The sequence below is a fragment of the Sinocyclocheilus anshuiensis genome, unplaced genomic scaffold (genome assembly GCF_001515605.1).
Source record: "Sinocyclocheilus anshuiensis isolate Anshui unplaced genomic scaffold, SAMN03320099.WGS_v1.1 scaffold1037, whole genome shotgun sequence".
Classification (NCBI taxonomy): Eukaryota; Metazoa; Chordata; class Actinopteri; order Cypriniformes; family Cyprinidae; genus Sinocyclocheilus; species Sinocyclocheilus anshuiensis.
Window position 1 is genome coordinate 426,762 of NW_015555773.1, and position 19,214 is coordinate 445,975.

At 37.3% G+C, this 19,214-nt stretch overlaps 2 protein-coding genes and 1 pseudogene across 2 annotated transcripts in view; 1 reads left to right on the forward strand and 2 right to left on the reverse strand.

Annotated features, from left to right (window-relative positions):
* scube2 (signal peptide, CUB domain, EGF-like 2) overlaps positions 1-8,357 on the reverse strand; it is a 20,640-nt gene extending 12,283 nt beyond the window's left edge. Inside the window, exons 1-8 of the mRNA XM_016468397.1 lie at positions 8,056-8,357; positions 7,574-7,696; positions 7,185-7,310; positions 6,796-6,930; positions 3,871-3,996; positions 3,652-3,768; positions 1,889-1,978; positions 1,191-1,307 (exon numbers count right to left, since the gene is read on the reverse strand). Of these exons, the coding sequence (XP_016323883.1) occupies positions 1,191-1,307; positions 1,889-1,978; positions 3,652-3,768; positions 3,871-3,996; positions 6,796-6,930; positions 7,185-7,310; positions 7,574-7,696; positions 8,056-8,143 (922 nt within the window). The 5' untranslated portion in view covers positions 8,144-8,357. The remainder of the gene's footprint in view (positions 1-1,190; positions 1,308-1,888; positions 1,979-3,651; positions 3,769-3,870; positions 3,997-6,795; positions 6,931-7,184; positions 7,311-7,573; positions 7,697-8,055) is intronic.
* Positions 8,358-9,241: 884 nt separating this feature from the next.
* Positions 9,242-12,469, forward strand: LOC107674439 (probable RNA polymerase II nuclear localization protein SLC7A6OS). Its single transcript, XM_016468414.1, has 5 exons — positions 9,242-9,634; positions 10,091-10,405; positions 11,154-11,357; positions 11,648-11,780; positions 11,979-12,469. The coding sequence occupies exons 1-5, from the start codon at positions 9,440-9,442 to the stop codon at positions 12,110-12,112; spliced, it is 981 nt and encodes a 326-aa protein (XP_016323900.1). The 5' UTR covers positions 9,242-9,439; the 3' UTR covers positions 12,113-12,469.
* Positions 12,470-12,506: 37 nt separating this feature from the next.
* The window catches only part of LOC107674433 (Y+L amino acid transporter 2-like), a 10,507-nt pseudogene continuing 3,799 nt past the window's right edge, over positions 12,507-19,214 (reverse strand).

The following is a 19,214-nucleotide window of genomic DNA, read 5'->3' on the forward strand; positions in this document are numbered from 1 at the left end:
TTTTCAAAATATATACATGCATGTGTGTGTATTTATATATACATAATAAATATACACAGTATGCACACATATATTATGAAAACAAAAACTTTTATTTTGGGATGTGATTAATCACGCTTAATCGTTTGACAGCACTAAATTAAATAATATAATATAATATAATATAATATAATATAATATAATATAATATAATATAATATTTAACTACTGTTCAAAATTTTGGGGCAGTAAGTTTTTTTTTTTTTATTTCTCATGCTCGCTAAGGTTATTTTACCAATAAAAACAGCAAAATTCTGAAATATTATTATGATTCAAAATAACCAATTTCTATTTTAATAAATTTTTAAATCTAATTTATTTCTGTGAAAGCAAAGCTGAAGTTTCAGCAGCCATTACTCCAGTCTTCAGTGTCACATGATTCTTCAGAAATTTTTCTAATATGTTGATTTGGTACTGATATGGTGGAAACTGAGATACATTTATTTTAATGATTATATTATGACTAGAAACTTCGGTAACACTTTACTTGAAGGGGTGTGCATAAGACTGACATGACACCTTCATAATCATGACATGACACATGCGCTTAATCGTTTGACAGCACTAAATTAAATAATATAATATAATATAATATAATATAATATAATATAATATAATATAATATAATATTTAACTACTGTTCAAAATTTTGGGGCAGTAAGTTTTTTTTTTTTTATTTCTCATGCTCGCTAAGGTTATTTTACCAATAAAAACAGCAAAATTCTGAAATATTATTATGATTCATAATAACCAATTTCTATTTTAATACATTTTTAAATCTAATTTATTTCTGTGAAAGCAAAGCTGAAGTTTCAGCAGCCATTACTCCAGTCTTCAGTGTCACATGATTCTTCAGAAATGTTTCTAATATGCTGATTTGGTACTGATATGGTGGAAATGATTATATTATGACTAGAAACTTCAAAAGAACAGCATTTATTTGAAATAAAAATCTTTAAAAAAATATATCTTTACTGTCACTTTTGACCATTTTAATGCATCCTTGCTGAATAAAAGTATTCATTTGATGACCCCAAACTTGTGAAATATAGTGTACATTTTTTGCTTTTGATTGAATTGGACATGTTTTTGTGAGATTTAGCCTAAAAGCAACTGAAATATGTGTATAAAGGAAAAAATCTGATTCATACCTTTGCAGGATTTGCCATCAGGTTGAAGAGTAAATCCTACAGGGCAGCTGCAGCGTACACCTGTGGATGTGTCCTTACAGGTGCTGTCACAGCCTCCGTTATTCACCGCACATGTCTCTAAAGAGCAGAAGAAAGAAAGACATGACAAGTTAGAAACAGCAGTACTGACAGAGAAAGCCTCAGGTTGATCAATTATGTCAATCAGTCATTGCAAGATCAATCAGTTCATTCATATTTTAACAGTCTGTGCTAGGAAGTCTATACACTATATCACACTGCACACATGTAGAAGGCCAAGGACAAAGAGGCCATATGCAGCGCGCTGTGTAAATATGAGTTGGCAGAGACAAATACAACACTCAGCACTGTACGATAAACATCCCCAGTCCCTGTCTCTCTCTGCATGAGAGAAAAACATGTGAAATGTACCACTCTATCACCAGGACATATTTTACAAGGGAGAAATCAGAGGTTGTGAAGTGTGGGTCTCCAGTCATTTCACAGTTTACCTAAAAGACTGTGGAATGCTTAGCCTGGCCGGGGTATACGCTTCTAAATATATGCACTATAGGTTAACACGACACTTCTTGGTTTTCTCTATAAGCACTGATATATTTAACCCTATTTCTCTGGATGAAACTGTCTGCATACTATGAATTGATTTGATTATGTATGGATTGTTATTGGTAGGATTTTACCCATAAGCAGTCGACGCTTAACTCGTTTGTCTACCTCGGCCAAGGACGTGGCATTGTGATCAGGGGTTGTGGGGGCCGTTTCATCCCTTTCTAAAAAAGACAGACAACAGAGCATGTGAACAATATATACCTTACGTGCTGGTAAAAAGTTACATTGCCAGGTCACCTAAGAAATGCTTTGTTGAAATGTAAAAACTGAATATGATGGAATCAACCTGATTATTTTAATTTACACCAATGAAAGGTTTTTTAAAGCGTCAGATCAGGAAGAAATCAGAGCCAGATGCATAGTTTCTGTAGTTTTTAAACAAAATCATAATACTACCTACATATAATCAATATTTACATATGTGACCCTGGACCACAAAACCAGTCATACGTCACATGGGTATATTTGTAGCAATAGCCAACAATACAATGTATGGGTCAAAATTAGTGATTTTTCTTTTATGCCAACAATCATTAGGATATTAAGAAAAGATCATGTTCCATGAAGATATTTTGTACATTTCCTACCGTAAATATATCAAAACTTAATATCTGATTAGTAGTATGCATTGCTAAGGATTTCATTTGGACAACTTTAAAGTAGATTTTCTCAATATTTTGATTTTTTTTTGCACCCTGATTCCAGATTTTCAAATAGTTGTATCTCGGCCAAATATTGTCCTATCCTAACAAACCATACATCAATGGAAAGCTTATTTATTCATTATTATAAATCTCAAATTCAAATAAATTGACCCTTATGACTGGTTTTGTGGTCCAGGGTCACATATAAGCATGGTTTTTACCACTGATAATAACAGGAAATGTTACTTGAGCACCAAATCAGCATTGTAGAGTGATTTCTGACAGATCATGTGACACTGAAGACTGGAGTAATGGTTGCAGAAAATTCAAATAGAAAACAGTTATCACAAATTTTTATAATATTACTGTATTTCTGATCCTTAGTGAGCATAAGAGACTTTCAAATTTTAATAATTTTAAAAATTAAACACTAAAAAAAATCTTCTGACCCCAACCTTTTGAACACTAGTGTTTATATATATATATATAATAGAAATTATTCTATAAATAAATGCACGCATATTACAAATATTGTTGGCTTATTTGAAACTTGGTTTGAATGAATGTGTCCACTAAATGAAAGCATTTATATGTACAGTGCACAACACTGAATAATGCAGGAGCAGTTATCAGCTGCATCTTAAGCAGGAGACTGTTTATCACATTTTGCTGCAATGTTTTTCACTGGCATCACACAGTGCAATCATCACATCATCTAGTGCAATCTAACCTAAAAAAGCAACCACACCGATAAGTACACCTGAACTTTTCATAAACAAAAACATCTACAACAGCAACCAATCCCAGGCAAAGAGACCTCCCTGACTGCTTGACTGTCCTAACCACTGTGGCGCTGTGTTGTAGTGTTCGCAGATAAATAAAGATCGTCATGTTCTATGCTTCAGGACAATCAAGAAGAGCAGAAGCAAAATCATGGACAATGCTGACAGAACACAGAGAGAGACAACGATAAATGCAGACCCCACACACAGCCTGCAAGCTCCAGCTGTACTTCCTCATTATCAGATAAAGCGTGTGTTTGTGTCTGAATGAGAGATCTCTATCACCACCTTTGCACATAAGTAGATAAAATACAGATCAGCTTAAAATACTTGTAAAGACATCATCAGAAACACTAGCCGGAGAAGTGGGTTGGGACAAAAGCTTTAGAAGTAGTAAAGCAGCCTTACCTACACAGGTTCTGCCATCTGTGTGCAGGGTGTACCTGACGTGACACCTGCAGATGGGCCCCTGCTCGGTGTCCTCACAGATGTGCTGGCAGCCCCCGTTGCCATGGTTACAGGTCACTATGCCACAGAACACAAACAGCATCACATCAACAGCTCCAGCGAGTGGTCATGTGGTATTTCTCAGCTTAATGGTGGCTCAGAAATGCCATTCACACGTACGGATGCAGCCCCGCTGGTTCTTGGCCAGCTCAAAACCCGGCCGGCACTCACAGGCAACGCCACCTTTGGGTGTTTCCTTACAGATGTGAGCACAGCCATGTTCTTTATTCATGCAGCTCAGGCCTTCTGTGAAGAAGAGATACAATCAGAGAGCCTGAAATGCTTCCTTTTGGTATTACATAAACGTATTCCGGAATAAGCACTGTCTACAGAAACTGTGGCATGCTGTTGATTACCACAGAAAATAATTCTGACTCAACCATCAGTTTATATTAAACTGAATGTTCCGTTAATAACATAATAAAAGGATAGTTATCCCAAAAATAAAAATCCTGTTATCAGTTACTCACCATCATGTCAGTCCAAACTTTTATGACTTTCTTTCTTCTGTGGAACACAAAAGAAGATATTTTGAAGAATGCTGGTAACCAAACAGTTTTGGCGACCATTGACTTCCAATGTTTGGACAAATAAAAAAATAAAAAAAACACTGAGACATGTCTCAAAATATCTTCTTTTATGAAAGAATGTCATACATTTTTGGAACGACATGAAGGTGAGCATTTTTTATTTTCATTTTTGGTTGAACAATCCCTTTAAAATTAAATGTGTTATTTTTGATTTATAGGCTATCCACCTCATTTTTCATTGCAGAAGTAAGCCATTTTCTGTGAATGTGTGAGACTTATGGTTCATTAGACGCTGTAGGAAAATAATGAGAAGAATAAAAAAAGTGCAGTAAACGGTAAAACTATTTGCACTACAAACCAGTGCGTTCATAATTAAGATAATACATTAAAATAATATTGTAAGCAGTGTTGGGAGTAACGCATTTCAAAAGTAATAATATTACAGTAGTATATTACTTTTTGCTGTAACGCAGTAATATAACGCATTACTAATCAAAATTGGGTAATATTATTACTCGTTACAATCTCAGTAACGCAAGTTACAACAACATATTTTAACTCAAAATTAACAATTCAGAGACAGTAATATTGTAATGTAACTAATTACTTTGAAAAGACAGTAACTAATAATATATAATGCATTACATTTTGGAAGTAACTTGCCCAACACTGATTGTAAGACACAATAGTTTGCAATATCAAGCAGCAAAACTAGCTGTATTGTACAGCTAAAAATAGCTGGAAGTGAATGACACTGGAAGCCAATCCCATAAAATTTACGAATAACCTTGCCTGCTCTTACAGGAAAAATAAGGTGGATACGTAATAAAATAATAACATTTTGCCAACCAAGCAAAACTCATTGTAAGAAAATAAACATAATAATAATATAAGGAAAACAAATTGATTTGATCAACATTCAATGCCAATTAAGACATAAACCCTATGCAGCTCTGTGGTTTTTCATAGTAATTGTTTCAGCTACATAATAGACTTTACATCCCTAATAAAGTTAATGGCTACTTTAGTTAATCTTTACATTACTAATCAGTTTCTAGGAACAAAAAAAATAATCAGAGTAGTTACTAATCAGAGGGAAAAATATCCAAACCCTTGGGGTACCTGTTGTTGGAATTCTTTTCAAATTCAACGCCATTTAATTCCACACACCCTGACCTGACATCAATAGCGGGTCTATGGGTCAGTGTAGAGGGCTGGTTTCCTCCCATTCACTCTGCAGCTCAGTGGATGTGCTGATAGGATTTAGCAAGTTTACCCCGAGAAAGCAAATGGGGTGGAAAGCCTTGCAAACCTTAGCTCAATTTACCGAGGAGAAATACTCGCAGCTGAGAAGCTACAGACACATAAAAAGGTTTTTTATTCTCATCTATGACACAGGCCACAAAGCCCTGAGTGTTGCAGTTATTAACTTGTTTTGTTCCTCTGAACATGGGGCTCCCTTTCCCACAGCATGGGCCCTTTGGAACTGAACGGCTATAGATAATGCCCCAGAGAGGGAACTCAACTTAAAAGCTGTCATTCGCCATTGTGCTGTCAATCATGATCTTATGTGAGAACATTTAGAAATTAGGTTGGCTTTCCTTTGCACTTACCCCTGAGCACACTGACACCTCTGCAAATACACAAAACAAGCCTTTCTTGATGCACTTTTGACATCCAAGTTCAGAAAAATATCCATCACGACCTGACTGACCACTTGTGAACCAAGAACATATGGTGTCTTTTTCCCTGACATGTCCTGGTCAGGATTTCTAAATTGTCAAAAATATTTTGGCTCAGTTTTCTTACAATCCTCATACATTATATGTACATGTATTTGCAATGCTTTAACCGTTCTATGCAGATCCCATCTTCTCACATGCCACGACTGGTCAATTATGTATAAAGCATGTGTAAGCTATTGGTACCAGCTGAGCTACATTTCAGTCATTAACTTCTGCTAGTATGAAAACAATAAAACAAAGCCAAAATCCAGAAATTTTAGGCAATTTAGAAGTCCAGGCTGGGAAAAAAAGAGGATGCATGGTGACCCTGTTATATATTCATCATTCAGTATGATGGTGAACATGGTAGACTGAGCCATTAAAGGTTTGTAGCTCACCCACGGAGCGATGGATGCATGTGTGTTGATTGTCACTCAGGAAAAAGCCTTCCTTGCAGCGGCACTCGTAGCTTCCCATGGTGTTGATACATACATGCTGACAGCCACCATTGTTGTAACCGTTCTATGTAGATCCCATCTTCTCACATGCCACGACTGGTCAATTATGTATAAAGCATGTGTAAGCTATTGGTACCACAAGCTGAGCTACATTTCAGTCATTACCTTCTGCTAGTATGAAAACAATAAAACAAAGCCAAAATCCAGAAATTTTAGGCAATTTAGAAGTCCAGGCTGGGAAAAAAAGAGGATGCATGGTGACCCTGTTATATATTCATCATTCAGTATGATGGTGAACATGGTAGACTGAGCCATTAAAGGTTTGTAGCTCACCCACGGAGCGATGGATGCATGTGTGTTGATTGTCACTCAGGAAAAAGCCTTCCTTGCAGCGGCACTCGTAGCTTCCCATGGTGTTGATACATACATGCTGACAGCCACCATTGTTGAAGATACACTCATCCACATCTAGAGACAGAGTGTGTTAAAGCACTGATAATGACATCACAAAACAGCACATTTCCACATACCACATAAAACCAAGTCTCATTTGATCAGATTTGATCATGTGGATATTTGCTAGTACAAATATACTAAGTGGAAATAAGGGAATTCTGTTTCAAAACACTTGTAGTATGTCGTGGGAGTAACTCATCCCATACGATCATTAACTTTCACCTCTCGCACATGTATACGTGATTTCTTCATGAATTTGTACTTACCGAGACAGTTGTGTCCATCATGTGCCAAATGAAACCCATCAAGGCAAGTACAGCGGTAATTGCCGGGTATGTTGTTACATTCGTGTACACAGCCGCCGTTGTATTCCAGATCACATTCATCAATGTCTAGGAAATGGAACAGAAATCAAGGCTGACAAATGTTTGCAATTTCTGCATTATAGGGGCATTGCCCTGCCAATACAACAGCAAAACACTTTTCTTTTTTTTGAACGAAAGAAAGTAAACAAAAACTAAAAACTACTAAAGAATAAACAATTGAAATTGCATACTATGTGTACAGTGCTTGTATACAATAATTAAAAAGTGAGGTTTTCCAGACTACAGGGTAGTCCAGAGTCTGTTTAAATGAAGTGAAAGGGAGCTGTTACCTTCACAATGTTTCCCGTCCCCTTTAAATCCTGTTTTACAAGTGCACTTGTATGAAGTTGGGGTATTCTGACAAATAGCATCAATGTGACAGGCATCGCTTCCGTCTGCACACTGATCTGAATCTGGGTATCACAAAAAATACAGCACGAGACTTTACTGTAAACATTGCTGACTTTACACTGCAGATTACTAATGAACTGCAAAACGTCACTATTGTAAATAAACTTCACTATTGTTGTGACTGTAGTAATTAGAATGCGTAAACACAAACACTGTAATATAAACTGATACTCAAAACGTCCAAAAAGATTAAACGTCAGGAAAAATATTAACACATTTTAAAATATCTTTTTAGTTTTGACAGAAAAGTAAAAAAAAAAAAAAATGGTATCAAAACAAAGGGAGTTAAACAAGTCGCAAAAACGTGCAAATCGAAATTGCGTGTGTAGAGTATCGCGCGTAACAAAGTGAAGACTCTTACCAGTGTTGTGAGGAACTGCGGCGCTTTGGCGAGTATTTAACAAGAGCAAAAACAAACAGAGGAGCCGTGCAGTCCAAACAGCTCCCATGGTGATCGGTTCAGAGTTTAGGGTCGAACTCAAAAACACGCGTTTACTCTAACACGAGTGTCCCTCTCATTTTCATCCGCACTTTGTCAGTGGATTCGCGCTTATGAGCGCTTCAACAGAAGATGTGTGCAATAGAGCGAGTGCGCGAGCGTGTGTGTGCGTGTGTGTGAAAGAGAACCTTTTCTGTCTCTCCTTGATTCTGTGTGTGTCGGGGGATGGGGGTGTGAGCGCATTCACACAGAAGTGTTCCTTTTATTGATCTCCAAGAGCCCATGCAGTCCGGACTGAATCGATTTTAATGTCACAGAATAAAAAGGGGGCAAGAAAAGTGGGATATAATAGATTTACAAACTCAGGATTATGCTAAACATAACACATTCCCTCGTAGTACATTCATTTGTAGTAAACTAGTAGATTAGTATAGCAGTTTATACTGTAAATAGTTATGCGGTCTACCTTAAAACTGCACAATGTCATATAGGCTACTGTATGGCTGATTCTTCAATTAAGGCTTGACTTCTTCTTCAAAGTGTGTTTCATCAAACTATACAATTTACAGTCATAAAGATTTGGTTATGGCCTTGATCAGCCAAGTGAATTATAATATAATATATTATAGCGTTTTTTTGTTTGTTTTAACATTGTGTGTGATAGTAATTCATTTTTCTAACTTTTGGGGAAAGGGTTAGCTAGCAGCTGGTTAATTTAGATTTTATAAATCAAATATAATAGAATGTATATCATGGTGTAAAAATCTTTAAAAATTTGTCCTAATAAAAGAATGTTATTCCAATGTTTAAATCTATTAGGCCTACAATATGGGCATATACTTTCATAAACTATATGGGATTTTAATTAAACCATGTTCCAAAGGGACAGAAAAGTCCCTGTGAGAAAATATTATGTTAATTTTCTTAAGTTGCTTGACTTAAGTTGTTTAAAAAAAAAAATCCATGGTCCACAATAAACAAAACAGTAGTTGATCTAAGCATTTCAAGTGGCCTCTTTTCGCCAATCTTTAATTAAACCCAGTTAAACCGCGACCTCTGCAGGCGGTTAATTGCAACAATATGGGGACGCATATAAACGTTTAAGAAACTCCACGCCGCAGCGTGGCGCTACTGTTCCAGAATGAGACGGTCACTAAAGAGAAAAGCGCCAAAGGAGAAAAACGAGTGAAAAGGAAGAAAGAAAGGCTACAGCGCAGGTTGTTGTTGTCATTGGCAGGCTCGTGTACTTGTTTGTCTGTAATCTGAAATCGCTCTGTGGTGACACGGTAGACGCGTCTTTAGCGAAATGGACCCGAGCACGACCATTCTGCGAGTGAAGAGGAAGAGAGGCACTGATCCGGCGGACGCGCTGCTGCTGGCCTGTAAGCGGATCCGTCCGGAGGCCACGGCGGCTCAGCCCAGCGACGAGAGTGAACCAGAGCCACAGGAGCCCAAGATAGAGAACTCCGTGTTCAAACTGGTGGCCACCGTGGTGTCGCAGGTAATGTCTGAACGTCAGCCGTCAGGAGAAACGCGCTGTATTGTTTTCGGATGCGTAATGACGTCATGACTCGCGAGCGCACATGTCAAAATGCATGTGTTAAAAAAATCTCTTGTTTGTAACACTTCAACTTTTGGCCAGATGCTCTTTTAAGTGTGTTTGTACTGTATCGCTTGTTTTTCTCGTGTGCTGGAAAAAATGACCTACAGTGTAGGCGATATTAAACTACAGGTGTTATACTTGATGTCATACAATCCCATTGCAGACCATGGGTGGATTTATAGATTTATGTAGTAATTGATGCTTGGATAGATAGAATGTGTAAATAATTAGACTCGTGATCAAAATAATTGTCAAATCCAAACAGCGGCTGTGGTTAAATCTATATGACCATAATTGTCTGTTTTATTGTCATTTGCTATTGTAGTCTAATGTATGTATCAATTCTCTTTACAGGACGCTCCGGTACAGCCACATGTCCGTGAGGCTCTGGCTCGCCCACGTCTGGCCCATCATGCCTTGCGGCCATCACAAGGAAGCACTCAGAGGATCGTCGGTGATCTACGCAGTGTCAAATGGAGCACCAGGCGAGAGGAGCGGTACCGGATCCTGTCCAGCCACCGGGCCGGACTGCTGACAGAGCCCGCTCCTGCAAGAGGAGGAGAGGAGAACGATGACAGCCAAACAGAGAGCCGTGGTGGCCTGTCTTTGGGAGAAGTGCAAGTGTTTGATATTGTGCATGAGGAGGAGAACGTCAAAATGCCTGTCAAGGTAAAGCCAAAAAAGTTTTCTCAGGCAACCAGACCATGGGTGGATTTATAGATTTATGTAGCAATTGATGCTTGGATAGATAGAATGTGTAAATAATTAGACTCGTGATCAAAATAATTGTCAAATCCAAACAGTGGCTGTGGTTAAATCTATATGACCATAATTGTCTGTTTTATTGTCATTTGCTATTGTAGTCTAATGTATGTATCAATTCTCTTTACAGGACGCTCCGGTACAGCCACATGTCCGTGAGGCTCTGGCTCGCCCACGTCTGGCCCATCATGCCTTGCGGCCATCACAAGGAAGCACTCAGAGGATCGTCGGTGATCTACGCAGTGTCAAATGGAGCACCAGGCGAGAGGAGCGGTACCGGATCCTGTCCAGCCACCGGGCCGGACTGCTGACAGAGCCCGCTCCTGCAAGAGGAGGAGAGGAGAACGATGACAGCCAAACAGAGAGCCGTGGTGGCCTGTCTTTGGGAGAAGTGCAAGTGTTTGATATTGTGCATGAGGAGGAGAACGTCAAAATGCCTGTCAAGGTAAAGCCAAAAAAGTTTTCTCAGGCAACATGCAATATTCATCTTGAACACTTTTTATATATTGAATGTACATTTTGGCTACGTTTCCCTTTACCAATCACTCCAACTCATGTAAGAAATATGTATGCACAATTTACATTTGTCTTCAAAAGCATACTTTTTAATCCCTTTATTAAATTGACTTAAGATATAATTGTTCTTTTTCCCCAGACTATGTCTGACCCAGAGACAATCCTGTGTAACTCTGTGAAGATGATTCGTGAGAAGCTGAGCGTGTCGGGAGATGGGTTCGGTACTGAACATCGAGAGAAAGAGGACGATTACGTGTATGACTTGTACTACCAGGAGACGGCCACACCAGGCTGGATCCAAGACATTCTGTCTGTCAGACCCTATACACAAGAGGGAGAGCTGGTTAGTTGCAGTGTTATTTTAATATTATTTATATACTGTTATAGATTTTATTAGTTATATTTTTGTATTACCTTTTAGTTTTATATTTTCAATTTTAGTTGCATGTTTAGTAAGACAGGACTTAAAGTTAGTTCTGTTAGTTTGCAAGCAACATTACTAATTTTCTTAGGTTGTTTTCATCTAATATTTAAATGGTTATATTTCAGCATTTTTTCAATTAACAAATGCCTTTTTTTATAGTTTTACTTTGGTTTTCATTTGTCTTTTTTTCCCTCTCTTCAAATACTCAGGTCCCTGATGAAGTGGCCTGGGAGGAAGAAGTGTATGAAGATGAGGATGATGAGAACGCTGAAACCAACTGGAGAAATGACTACCCAGATGAGAGCAGTGAGGATGACAGTAATGCAGAAGAGCGTTATGGAGGTCATACGTCTAAGCTTTGTTAGAAATCAAGAAGCAAAGCAAATAGCTTCTTATTAGAGCATAGTTTGCAGTTGATTTGGCTTATGGTGTGTTATAACAGCCAATATTATGTCACGATTCTAAAAAGAGCATAATATTCTGGTTTAAGCTGTTTTTTTTTTGTTGTTGTTTTTTAATCAAATGTATTATTCTCTCCAGGTTGCTGGAGTGAAGAGCACTCGTACAGCAGGAGGAGCTGGGAATGCTACCGGCGGGACATGATTGAGGAGTTGGAGAATGACAAAGATGAGGATGAAGACGCGGAGGAACGAGAGTATAATGATTCTGACTGAGAGCCTCTGTGTGTGGATACGAGCATGAGAGAGGCCATTTTTACTGACGTGTGTTGAGTGAAGCTGTATGTTCTTTTGTCAAAAGTGAATGTATGTAGTAGCCCATGTGTGTGTACTTGTGTGGGTTGCTTTGACTTCCGCGTTAGTGAGACGAGTGATTTACTATTTGCGATATTTTGCGATTGATGTGAAGATAGTATGGAGAGAAAATGGTGATATTTTGAGTTTGTGTAAGTGTGGGGTGCTTTGTGTTGTCAGTTATGTGTGTAGTGTTTGTACGTTCATCTAAGGGGTGAAAAACAAAATACCTGTAAATATGTAGATGTGTATAAAAAAAATAAAGACTTCAGAATTAAACTGAAATATCATGAATCATTTATTCAAACAGTTCTTGTCTGGTAGCAAAAAGGTTTTATTGATATTCTTTCAAATAAATTAATAGAAACACTTGTACATAAAGGCAAATAACAATATAGTTTGAAAGCTGTTCAGTGTGTTTCATGCTACAAGGTAAACGTTTATCAGAGTGACCTGTTTTAATCACATCTGGACATCCATCCTGAGATTACTGGGATTTTTACCAGTAACAATGTATTGCTTGTTTGGCCAATGGACATGTAAGGATGATTTTATAGAAACTGAATGATTGAAGAGCAAATTTCGTGACACTTAGTATTGTAATATGAATTCATTTGGACAATCTGTTTTGTTTTTTCAGTTTGAAACTGAAGTTAACTGAATTCAAAAACACAGATAGACGTCCAATCAAAGAACAGAGACCCTTAAAAACATAACTGGATTGAGTCGACAAATGTTTCCAGCACATCTGCTGTACTCTTCATCTTTATTCCTTCCTAACCTCTTCCACAAGCGAACATGTGATGCTTCACTACATGTACAGAAGCATAGCAGCAGATTTCAATGTTCAAATGCATACAATCACCTTCCCTCTAAAGCTGACCTCTCCAAATACTGTAAGAGAACTGATGCATTCGTGCGAAGGTAATCACAATAAGGAAAATGAAAATAAAATCTCTTTCACTTCAAAAAGTGGATCAATAAATTGTTAGACATTTTTAAAACTAGATTCTAAAATAAAACCATGTTAGATTAAAAAAAGGGGAAAATGTTACATGATCTAATTCTTGGTCATGTCTTCATAATGGCACACACAAATCGCCGCAAACTGTTTATGTCCTCCGAGAGGTGTTTGCATCATGAGCGATCCGGTACTATGATGAACCAGAGCTTCGAAATGGCCTTCATTTTCATGCCATATGGTTCTCAAGGGCATTTCTAATACTGCAGTGCACCATGTGGCCTTAACAGAGCCCTTTTATAATAAAGAAAAAGAAGCATCGAACGCAGTGACATTAAGAGTGCATCTGTGTCTTTAAAAGTGTGGAAGATCTTTTTCCTGTTGCTCCAGACATTGGTTTCCTCTCCCCGAACCAGTGGGTTTGTGGGTCAAAGGGGTGCAGGTGTTCTAATCAACAGTGTCTAACTCGGTGAGCACACAAAAACAGGTGAACTGGGTGAAACGGGTGATGGCACCTGTGTAAGGGAGACACACGTTAAAAAGAATCACGGTCACTGTGGTTTTGGCTGTAAATCAGTCTAATTAAAGGACAAAATAATGTTTCACTGCTAAAGGCCGTGGTACTTACATAACAGTTGAGTGATTATGGGTGGGCGCTTGGACTCTGGAAGATAGATACCCAAGAAGTAAACAGGCACTCCGGAGAGGGCAATAGCAATTCCAATGAGTGAGTTGAGTGTGTCAGAATAAAGTGGCACAGCCACCAGGAACACAACACACAAGCAGAAGATGATGGGATACAGCAGACTCAACTATATATGAAGGAGAAGAGAGGAAAACAACATTAATTCACATATGTCGTCACAAAATTGCACCTGATATTAGGATGGAAACTCCTGACTAAATCTGTCATTTCTGTTTCCCTTCTCACGGTCTCAATATTTCAGATTTCTGAATCAGTCCTAACTAACCGGTTATTCAAAAGTTTGGGGTCAGTAACACGTTTCAATGTTCATGAAAGATGTCTCATATTGCTCAGCAAGGCTGCACTTATTTGAACAAAAATACAGTAAAAACAGTAATGTTGAAATAATATTACTATTTAAAATAACTGAAGAATATATTCTAAAATGTAATTTATTTCTGTGATTGCTACTACATTCTTCAGTGTCACATGATCCTTCAGAAATCATTGCAATATGCTGATTTAGGGCTCAAGAAACAATTCTTATTATCAGTTTTGAAAACAGTTTTGCTGCTTAATTATTTTTGTACAAACTATGGTGCACTTTTTTCATATTCTTTGATTCTTTGATTATTAAGCACGTTTAAAAGAGCAGCATTTATTTAAAAACAAATCTTTTGTAACACCGTAAATGTTTTTACAGTCATTTTTGATTAATGTTCTTGCTGAAAAAAGTGCTAAATAAAAGAATTTTAAAAAATTCTTAAGAATTTACTAACCCCAAACTGTTGAACCATAGTGTATATACCAATACAGCTGTTTGTATTGGTTTATGCATTCAAAATACACAGTAATGGATCAGATGTACTTCTACTTGTTTTTTTTAAAGCTACACTCTAAAAAATGCTGGGCTAAATATAACCCAGCTATTGGGTTGTTTTGACCCAGCGGTTGGGTTCAGAACAACCCAATAGCTTGGTTTGTCCCTTTTTAACCCAGCGCTGGGTTATATTTAACCCAGCATTTTTTAGAGTGTATAAATACGTTTAGACCTCTTAACTTATTGATTGCTATCAGGATGTGAACAGACTTTAACAAAAATTTTTTTTTAACCAAATCACCTACCCTGCCTTTAAAAGAGAAAACTGATTGTAGAAGAAGACAGCTTACACAAATGTCCGCAATAGCACTCCTAGTGGCAACACTGAGAATACACCATGCACTTGAGTTGAGAATTACACAATGACACATGTGAAATCAAGCTTAGTGTAGCTAGAAGTGTCTGTATTCATGTACTTTAGAGTATGTTTCAGCTAGTTCTGCCAAAATAAGTGTGTTAACGCAGGCGATTAATTTTTCCAGCTCAACGGATTAAAAATATTTAACACAGTTAACGCAGAGGTGGATTTTTATTTCATCTGTATAGTCTCTACTTCCTCACCTTCAGTGGTCGGGGCCTGTCTGGCTCTTTCCAGCGAAGGTAGATCTGCCCAGCAATAGACAGGCCAACGAAAAACCAGTAACTGAAGCTGTAATAGTTAATTAGCTGGAAAACATCCTCCACTGTAAGGTAGATCAGGGCCATGGCACACTGCAGACAGAAAGCACGACCTAAGTGACTTGGTCCAGTAGATGGAGACAGAAAACCTCAAAATTGTCCCAGACTGAGAGACTACAACTGCATCTATATCTGTACAGCTAAATGTAGCATATAATAAAAACTTTAATAACTTGTATATAAATACATTAAATAAATATTTAATTAGTATAAGTATAATATTAGTATATTTATTAAAATATTCTCACAGGTCACAGGAAATCACATTGATAAAAGAGAAAGTTACGATGCATGCAGTGTAAATTGTAACTGAAATACACTTGCATTAAATAGCAGAGCAGGAACTGGTGTGAATCTCTCCACGTGAATCATAGACAAAGCATCTGGAAGATGACCTTCTCGAGCTCCCACGAAGAACAACCTTCAGCAGCAAGAGACTCACTATTTATTCAAATGTATATGCATTTTCTATAAGTGCACCTAATCAGGGTTATAATAGTTAACTACAACCATAAAAAACTTTTTTATTTCAGCTAGTTGCCAAAGGAACATGTTTCATTTTAATTTAGTTTAACTTGATGTACTAAAATAACTAAAACTGAAATAAAAATGAAAGCAAACTATATAAAACTAATAAAATGACAAAACAACTAAATTATTAAAACTTTTAAATTAAAATGAAAAAATAAAACTAGTTTGAAACATAAAATCAAGTATTTCATAGTATATCAATGATATTAAAATAACACCGCACGTAATCAAAATACTGAGAAATCAAACTGATTATGCAAACCAAATGCATAAGTGCACAAAAACACTTCAGACGAAAGATAAAAAAACATCAAGATTGTATGAAAATGAGCTTCATACTCATATACTTGCACATCCTTGACCTTAAAACAAAATCAACTGTATAAGTACATAACATATCATACATGAAACACCTGAATAAACAAGAGCTATAGATATAAACAGGAATTTAAGTTCTCAGTGCATCTGAATTCCCATTATCACTGCATGTATGTTTTCTCAACACTCCCAAAAATCTTCAGTACTCGGCATGATCTTCCACATGAAATAGTGACGTGAACCCCCACACGGCCATTACCACAAAGCAGCTCCAGATGGTGGGAGCAATTGAGCAGCTCCCTATAAAAACCACAGGAGCAGAACTAAACTTTGTTCCTCCTCCTGGAGGTTAACACCAGTCATTAAGAATAAACTTGAGGAACAAAGCAGAGGTTCAAGTGGAATAATACAACCATAAAGCCAGTGCAATTGTACAGGGCTATTTTCAAAACGCATAATACCAACACAGTTCCCAATTGGTCTCTTTGGACAGAAAATGAGGGGAAAATCTAAAGCTAGTGTTCTGTGATGGCATGTAGAAATCAAGCTTACGACTGACCTGGATGCAGCAATGATTGAAGCGTTAAGACCTCCGTAACAGGATAAAGCAACTGCAATAGGGATGGTCCAACTCATCACTCCCAAAGTGTGGTCTGCAAACGTCTGTGGGACGATTAGGAAACATTAGCTGTTATACTACAGACTCTACAGACATTATGACAGTACAGAAGTCTATGAACTCACCACAGCGACAGCATCACTGGCGAGGATGGCACTCATGTCCAGCACAGCATAATAGGCCACGTTTGTGAGGATGTAGATGATCGTAACAATCGGCATGGAGATTGCAATGGAGAGAGGAAGGTTCCTGGGACATGCATGGACACAGATGTGTTATCTTATCAGTACCTATTTTTACATACTGTATTTTCACAACAGGAACAGGAACTGAGGGTCAGTTTTCTCTCAAAGTGGTACCTTTCAGGGTTCTTAATCTCTTCTGTGACAAAGTTAAGCGTGTCCCAGCCGGAGTACGAGAAAAGAGCCGAGTATAATGCCAAAGCGATATCTCCTGGGTCACGAGATGAGCCTTTGAACGAATCCTCAAAGTTCATTGTAAAACCTGTGTGAGAAATATTACAAAAGTACTGAAACGATTAACAGCTTTTCAAGATCAATATATATATGTGAATGCATTTTGTATTGTGGTTTTCCTCTTATTGTGTTACATTTACATATTCATAATACTGTGCATACTTTACGTTTGTACGTAATGCTCAGGGACTACAAAAGAAAAACAGCCTTTAGGCTAATTCTTGCACATTTACAGTTATGCTTTTTAGTGTGCACTGTGCCTGTTAAATAAACTAAGGAAATAAAATAAAAATAAAAATAAATGGGCGATGAGAGAAACTGTTTATTTTTGCCTTAAAGGGATAGCTCATCCAAAATGTAAAATTCTGTCAAAATTCGTTATGTAATTTCAAGAATGTATGACTTCCTTTCTTCTGCAGAATGTTGGTAATCACATGGTTTTGGTTACCTTTGTATGAATAAAAAAATATATAATTTTGTCATATAATCATATAATCGTCATATGAAAAAGTCATATAGATTTGAAGTGACATGAAGGTGAATAAATGCCAGAATTTTCATTTTTGAGTCACTATCCCTTTAAACTGATTCAGAACTCATGAGAATATTTGGCCCGGACACGAACATGCAAAACAATCATGTAAATGCTATCATGCAAAAACATCTTAAAGAGATGTGGCTGATTGTGTAGACTCGTGCATTTTTTTTTTTTTTACCTTGGCACAGTTTCACTATCCCCGTGATAATAATGACGATGAGGGCCAGCACTTTGGCATAAGTGAAGACATCCTGCACCCTGGTACCCCACTTAACATAAGCGGAATTAATAAAGGTCAGCAGGCCTGCAATATCATGACCAGAAAGCATGTTAGCATAAGAATATAAACAGTATATATATATATATATATATATATATGTTGACAAGTACTCTGACAAGTTAAGGCTGGAATACACTCCACAGATTTTTGCCCTGATTTGCAGTCTGGACAAGTCAATGCTAGTTGCTAAAAGTCAGAGTCAGTCTGCAGATTTTATGCAGTTGGAGTTGACAGGTTTCACAGAAAATCAAGTAGAGTATGGTAAGCACAGACTGATTTTGTTTTAGTTCAGACTATGATTCCATCCAGTTAGAGGAGATCAGACATTGTTTTAATTTGTTGTGCATCTCTTAGCAAGGGGATGCATGTTTCTGCATTAATTTGTCGTTTTCTGGAACAACAAAGTCTGGTAGTGTGTGATCCTCAGGATTTTAGCATATGATACTCAGTTTTTCTCTGAAACCATTTACAGAGTCGGCAAGTGTATGATGCCTAGTGTTTTAAAACATGCTCTGATTTTAAAAGTGATGCAATGCATTCCAGCCTTGAAGTGAATGATAACAATTAAATGCTAACTGTGTTTTTGACAACAAACAACATCAGTTACTCCCTAAAGACAGCAATCAAAACTACTAAATTCAATACTTGATGAATTAGTTGGGAGTAGTAAAAGTTTGGTTAAGTCATGGCAACAGTAATGTTTAGAGTGGCATGTCTAATGAGACTGCTGAAGGTATCCAAGTGAAACAGGTATACGAGGAAAAGCACCACAGAATCAGAAGAACGGGCTCCCTGAACTCAAAAACAAGTTATTCATTAACTAACCCATGACCCATTTTAAAGTTAGACCATAATGGGTCTCAACAGCTTATCAGATCTTATGGTGAGAAAACAGAGAAAGGAAGAGAGAACAGCAGAGTGAGAAAGACAACAAAAAAGTTAAAGAATGTGAAAAACAAGGGTGTAGAGCAACAGCATGTACACATTACTCACAAATACAAGCTGCAGCAATGAGCCGAGAAGCAGAATACGGAGGCTCGCAAGTGGGGAAGAGCGGC